The 7,894-nt window shown below is 37.7% G+C and overlaps 1 protein-coding gene across 1 annotated transcript; it reads left to right on the top strand.

The window, feature by feature from the left end:
• Nucleotides 1–250: 250 nt before the first annotated feature.
• On the top strand, nt 251–4,314 carry LOC145821964 (uncharacterized). The gene is made up of 3 exons (XM_082918529.1): nt 251–657; nt 3,679–3,730; nt 3,814–4,314. Exons 1-3 carry the CDS (start codon nt 251–253, stop codon nt 4,312–4,314), a joined length of 960 nt encoding a protein of 319 aa, XP_082774655.1.
• The last annotated feature ends 3,580 nt before the right edge of the window (nt 4,315–7,894 follow it).

The raw sequence follows: 7,894 nt of genomic DNA, 5'->3' as shown, positions 1-7,894 counted from the left end.
TTGATTCACAATCAAGTTTCCAAAACGATTTTCTGGATTTTGACTCTTTGATGTTTATCGATTTCACATTGCACTTGTGAAATTAGATTCAAAACCACGGGAGTCCGAACTGTAGGGCTTTCTTTTTGAGTTTCCGAAAGGGGGCGCAAAAAAGTCAAGCCACATAGACGCATTGAGCCAAAAGACAACCAGAGGTTTGGCATGTACTCTTGTTTCCCGCAAGATCAATGGACTACTCGCCAACATAACCATGGAACCTACCCTGATTGAAGAAACTAGAGCACGCCAATGTGAAGATAACCTTTTGAAGAAAAAGTACGAGGAGCAAAGGATTACACCTGATCCTGATTTTACTATAAACAATGGGATACTAAAATTTCGAAATCGAACTTGCGTACCCGACATTCAGGAACTCAAGAAGAAGATACTGGTGAAAGCTCAAAGCTCAAGATTTGCAGTCTACCCAAGTAACACAAAGATGTACCGGGATCTGAAGGAACACTACTGGTGGATAAGAATGAAAAGAGACATAGCAATCCATGTCTCCAAATGTCTGCATTGTCAGCGTGTTAAAGTAGAACATCAAAGACCTGCAGGACTGCTGCAACCACTCCCTATTCCTGAATGGAATGGGAACACATCACTATGGACTTCGTGGTCAGGCTACCTGTCACGCCCCAAACTAGCCCCTAAAAGTTTGGGCATGACCTACACAGAAATGGGTGCATAACCTGGTATACATATCATATGGGGCCTGAACGGAAGCATTTACCAATATAAATTAACATAGATAAAAGAACTGCATCCATTGAGCGACCACTATCATGCCAGGATCACAGACAGAACATAAGGCAAATAAACATACAGTGACGTGTATCAAAGAATTAGCTATCTACATATATATATATATATATATATATATACAGACCCAGCCCTTACAATTGGGTGCAAAACAACATGGACAGGCAAAGGAATTATATATACATCAACCTTAAGCAGACAATCAGGGTGCAAAATTAAAAGCTTAGCAAAATGAGCTGCCTTCGCTTAAGTGCCTGGACACTCTGAGGTTGACAAAAGAGGCACGGATGCCATGGGTTAAAACTGACCTCCAGGTGGGATGCCTACAGAAACAGACATAACACAAAGTGAGTCAAGCTCAGTGAACAGTAGTACATAAACAATTTAAAGCTTAACTTAACTTACTTACAATGTACATATTCATTTAATTACATAAATAAATGCAAAAATCCTGTGGTTAGTCTGATTCTATACACATTTCAGAACGGCCTTGTCGGTTCATAACTTCACAGATTGGCCCTTGGCCTGATGGGTTCATACATTCACAAATTAGCCCTTGGCTTAACTTAGATGCACAACTTCAACAATTGGCTCTTGGCCTCATACTTCACAAGTTGGCCCTCGGCCTCATAATTTCATAATTCACAAGTTGGCCCTCGGCCTCATAATTTCATAGGTTATTACAAATGGGCATAATCATCTTACGTATGTTAGAACATTAACAACACTCCTAGATAGTCGTCACAAATATCGTTACAGTATGATCAATAAGGACGGAATAATTTACCTCATAACAATCTTGATTCATCATTGACAAAACAGAATGATTCTGAATAGAGGAACATCATTGTTTCGTTTGTTTACTATAAATCAATATAGGTAATGTACAGATAACAGAACGTTAATAATGCCTTTCACCAGTAAGCAATCCCAATTATGTTCATCCATTATAGGCAAACACTTATGTTGTAAGACATGTATTACCCAACAGACTATAGGAATCCCTATTAGGGTACTCGGGATATCATGTTCCCATTCAGCATATCATATTCCTGACAAGCGGAGTGTACTCCCACGAACTCTTTTTGTTAACTAATTCCATTATATGAATAATTGGTATGAAATTTTTATGCGGAATTATGGATCATTCATAGGGTATAGCACGTTACCGATAATCATTATCCGTAATCGAAATATAGAATAATCGCTGAATCACAGCGATGTATGCCAAATCTTCCAATGACCACACAGGTTCACACTAATTCCCAATCCACATATCATTGCTCACGGAAAAACAGAATGTTAATAATAAGAAGTATTAACGGTAAATAATGTACATTTGTAGTACTATTACTCACAGTGTAACGACAGAGTGCTTGACCTTCTCGAGGTATGACCTATGCACATACATAGCTCACACATTAATTCCTTTCCTTGTTGCATCGTTTTCGGACTCATTTCGCTTCAAATGAATTTACATACATGAAAAAGGTATCAAATACAAATTCTAAAAATATCAGAGGGTCGAGAACGTAAAACGGAGCAAGCCATTTTTTCCAGCATGGGCCGTACGTGCGGCTGTGAGCCCCGCACGTGCGGCAGTTGGTCCCGCACGTGTGGCCATGACCCCCGCACGTGCGGCGATTCCAGTGAGAGAGCAGTCCGAAATTCCAGCAAAACTCAATTTTTGGTGAGCATCACTAAGGTCCAAAATAGATCCTTTAATTCCTAAAACATGGTTCAAAAATCATGTATTTACATATGATGATCTAAATATAAACTAGATCTTTATTCCATAACCAAAAACATAACTCAATTCATGAGATCCTAACTCCATACACACATAAACATATACATATACACATGGCCATACCCACATATTTGAGTTCAAACATGTCAATAAAATGAAGAGAGTGTAACTTCTTATGCATTTAACACCAATTTAGTTCCAAAACACCAAAGTGATGAACCATGATCCCATTGAAGCAAGAATCAAATACTAACCTCCCTCAAATTCAAAGAAAGAATCATAGATGATGAATAATTTACCTTAGAGGCTTAAGTCACTCAATTCCCAATCTTCTTATTGTTGATCTCCTTCCCTTGCCTTCTAACCCTTCTCTACTCTATTCCCTTAGAAGATATTTTTCCAATGAAAATTCTAAGTCTAGTGTTTTAAAGAGCCTTGATACATAGATAAATATATAAAAGGCAAATAGGACAAAAATCAATCGTTTAATCATTCTAAATTGAAATTTCATAGAAATGCTTATTATTACCTAAAAATTACGCTGATCTCGAATGTAAAATCAATTTCGGATTATTAAGCATCTAAGGCTCTCAATTTCTGATCTAAACATTCTAAGTATGAGAGATTTTTCTCTCATTAAACAGATAGGACTCTAGAATCATAAGATTCACTTAATTAAACTTAATTTCACATGGAATTTCGCAATGAGCATATAGATACACGAAATGAGGGTTTGAAAATATACCAGAAACACATGCGGGGGTTGGGTTATTACACTACCACAGCCATTTTTTAAGAATGATGCAATATGGGTTATAGTAGACCAATTGACGAAGTCGGCGCATTTTCTGCCAATCAAAATCATGTACTCCCTTAATAAGTTTGCCACTTTAAGCATCAAGGAAATTGTTCGTTTGCATGGTATCCCAATTTCAATTGTGTCTGATCGAGGCCCCCTTTTCGTGTCTCTCTTCTGGAACAAATTGCAAGAAGCTTTGGGAATCACACTGAAGTTTTGCACTGCTTATCACCCACAAACTGATGGGCAATCTGAAAGAACAATCTGAAAGAACAATCCAGACGTTAGAAGACATGTTACGTATATGTGTGTTGGACCTCAAATGTAGCTGGGATGAGCACTTACCTTTAGTGGAATTCACTTGTAACAACAGCTATCAGGCAAGCATTGGAATAGCACCGTACAAAGCTCTGTATGGAAGGAGATATCGATCATCTCTATGCTGGACGGAAGTTGGGGATAGGAAACTGTTAGGCCCGAGATCGTGCAAGCCACAAGTGAGAAAATCCAACTCATCCAACAGCGAATTTGCACTGCTCAGAGCTGCCAGAAAAGCTATGCAGACACACGGAGACGGGATTTGGAATTTCAAATAGGAGATTATGTGTTCCTTAAGATCTCATCAACAAGAGGAGTTATCCGATTTGGAAAGCGAGGAAAGTTAAACCCACGTTATATCAGGCCATTCGAGATACTGGAAAGGATTGGTCCTATAGCATATCGCCTTACACTACTGCCTGAACTGTCCAACGTTCATAACGTGTTTCACGTTTCGATGCTCCAACGGTACCTCCGAGATCCAGAACATGTTGTCGACTATGAGAACTTGCAAGTCCAAGAGGACCTCTCTCACAAAAAGCAACCAGTGCAGATTCTCGATCATCGTGATCAAGTTCTTCGAAACAAAACCATACCGTTGGTAAAAGTCTTATGGCGAAATCATCATATCGAAGAAGCTACGTAGGAAACGGAAAGTCAAATGTAAGCCAAATACCCACACCTCTTCAAAAATTAAGGTACATCATGTTTAGAGACAAACTTTTATTTAGGAGGGGCGAAATGTGACACCCTGAATGTGTAATTACATACCACATAAATATTTATAGCTATATATAAATATAATTATGGTTGTATGTGATAAGATATTGTTATATATAAACAATAATAAATAAATATATAAATCTAATTTGGCATTGGGTTATCAAATATAGGATTAATTAGGGATTATTAATATGGAATTATAATACTAGTTGGGCCAAATTAGATTTAAAGATAATAGATAAAAAAAATAAAAATAAAAATAATGTAACGCCCTCAAAAATATTATACAAATCAACCATTCATAACATCTAGAGACATAATAGAAATGTTATATTTTCATTCATCAGAGTTAATATTATAAAAGATATCACATGCATTACACTTTCTTAAATGTTCATCTTGAAACTATAGCACATAACTCTAGTTTAGATCAACAAAATAAATTCCCTAAGGGCTTACATCTTTCCAAGTTATCACTTGGTTACAACAAAAGAGAGTCAGAAGCTCTTTACAATTAAAGCCCTCGGCTTAAAGCAAAACATATAAACACAAAATGAAATCACAAAAGTAGAGCCTCTAGCCCCTAAGCCTCCCAAGCTATGTCTTTGGAGATGCATATCACCTGTACCTGAAAATGGTTTCCCAAGTCGAGTGAGCCAAAACCCAGTAGAGATATGCTAAAACAATATATGAGATTTAACTAAAATATAAGCATCAGATAAATGTGCAACATTCTTAATCAACACATATTCTATCCAAGACCATTCAACATAGGTAACCAATACCTTAATTTATTTCCATTTCTATTCATTTATTCCAAGTCAGTCCATAGACATAATTCATTGTTATCTAAACAATTTAAATGACACTACAACTCACTTATCAACACTTCAATAACAAACATTATTCAACACTTCCATTTTCTTGTCATTTTACGGAACCACGTCCGAGGGAACCGGCACCCATAAATATATAAGATTTCGGTACTTTCACCCTGGACACTCTGGCCAACTTAATTATCAATGGAGTCCATCCCCTATCTCCTCCCAAATAATGATACATATACAATGTATTTAAACATGTTGTCACATACAATGACTAATCATATCACATATTCAACAATTTAATCAACCCGTCATATTCAATGACATAACTCATATGGCTAGTTTCAATTTACCTAGTCCTCATTCAGTTTCTACAACAATCATAGCTATCCTCCACTGATAGCCCAAAACAAATATATCTAAACAAATAAATAAATCTATCAACATATAATTTATCAAATTCCATAGGTGAATGATTTATCAAACCCAATTAAACCCTTTATTTACACATTCACCCACTTTCACATTTCCCATGCCAATTTCATTATTCAAACAAAATAATTATTTAATTCAAATTAGGGCAATCTTCCCCCTTTCACAAATATTACACCCAAGACCAAATTTCACCAATTATACCCAAGCAATATCATGTTCAAGACCTCTTATACACATATGGTACCAAAAATGGAAAACCCTCTTTCAAATATCAAAACTCTAACCTTAACTTCACCCAAATCTTCCCAAATCCCACCATTTATACACAATGACAAATATCTAGGTTAAAGCTCATAACAAAGAGTAGAATATCCCTACCTCAAGTGGAGAAACTCAAAGAGGAAGAAGGAGAAACTTAAAGATACCCAAAACTTAACCTTTTTCGGATCAAAAGGAAGCCAACGTAAAACTCTAACTTTTTAACCAAGGGAGTAGGGTAGAGATACCCAAGATCATGGAGTATTTGTAGAGAGAGGGTGTGTTTTAGAGAGAGAGACAACCGCATTAGGGTTTTGGGGTGAGAAGAAACCAAAAAGTGATCTAAAATCATGCTGTTGCGAAATGATATACGCAGTCCTTGTTCAAGTGAAAGAGTCGTCGCTCGAGTGACCAGACACAACAATGACCTCGCTCGAGCGCAAGAAGTGTCGTTCGAGCATAGAATGCAAAGCTTCAGGTCTTCCACCAACACAGAAGCACGCTTGAGCGCAAGAATTGTCGTACGAGCAAAGAAACAATTTCACAAGGCTCGCTCGAGTGTAAGAAGTCTCGCTCTAGCACAAGAAATCTCGCTCGAGCAAAGAACTCCACCTTCCCAGAAAAGCTGCATCTAGGAAAAGACCTAAGGACTCTCGATTCTCGCTCAAGCGACGAAACAGATTACACAAGGCTTGCTCGAGCGCAAGAAGCCTCGCTCAAGTGAAGAAGCCAAAATTTGGGCAACAACATTCTAGACTAACTAACAACCAACCTGTTCCAAACATGCCCAACATAATCCAAAACTCAAATACAAAGATTCAAAAGAGAATAACAAGACAAGGACACGATATTCAACCACAGAACCCAAGTCCAGGACACAAAGAAGGTCGGGGTAAAACCGGGATCGCTATAACCTCCCCCTCTTAAAGAATTTCGTCCCCGAAATTTTGTGATAAGTTTTAAAACCCTGATTTCCCAGTTTTCAAAATAATTACAATTCAATTCTCGTTATCATGATCCGTCCACCGGTCATTTCATCCCTTCTCAAGAGATCAATTTCACCAAAACATAGCTCAACATATATTACCAATGTCCATCTTCTGAAATTTAGCTAATTTCAACACATACATCTCATGCTTTTCAAAACATATTCAATGTTTATGACAAGTTTACAATTCCTCCAAAACTTAAGCAACATATACAATGTTCTCATTAATTTAAAACATACACAATGTTCACATTAAACTTGCATTTCCGAAACACATGCAACCTTTACAATGCTTTTCATAATCCAAAACATATACAATATTTTTATAGCTCATAAACAAAGCCAAAATTTTGACATACATTCAAACATCAATAAATAAGTCCGGATACTTCTCTCGGACTTCCAATTCACGCTCCCAAGTTGCTTCCTCAACACCGTGATGTTTCCACAATACTTTGACCAAGGGAATTGTCTTGCCTCGCAAGACTTGGTCTCGTCTATCCAAGACTCGCACCGGTCTCTCCTTATACGAGGCATCCTCATCTACCTCTAAGTCCGTCCAATCCAACACATGTGATGGATCCGGCTCATATTTCCGAAGCATACTAATATGAAACACGTCATGCACTCTGAAAAGTTGCGAAGGCAATGCTAAATGGTAAGCAACCTCCCAAATCCGCTCAAGGATCTCAAAAGGACCAATAAACTAAAGGGATAACTTCCCACTCTTTCCAAACCTCATCAAACCCCATCTAGGTGATATTTTCAAAAAGACATGATCACTCACCTCAAATGGAAAAGGTCTCCTCCTACGATCGACATAACTCTTTTGACAACTCTGGACTGTAGCTAACCTCTTACGGATAAGTGCCACATTCTCTGTCGTTTCCCGAACCAACTTTGGACCTAACAAAGGTGCATCACCCACCTCGGCTCAACACATTAGAGATCTACACGGTCGGCCATACAAGGCCTCAAACGGTGCCATGCCTATACTT

The sequence above is a fragment of the Camellia sinensis genome, chromosome 3, assembly GCF_055761805.1.
Source record: "Camellia sinensis isolate YWXY chromosome 3, ASM5576180v1, whole genome shotgun sequence".
NCBI lineage: Eukaryota > Viridiplantae > Streptophyta > Magnoliopsida > Ericales > Theaceae > Camellia > Camellia sinensis.
The sequence above is the reverse complement of the archived record's forward strand: the minus strand, read 5'-3'. Positions and strand labels throughout refer to the sequence as shown.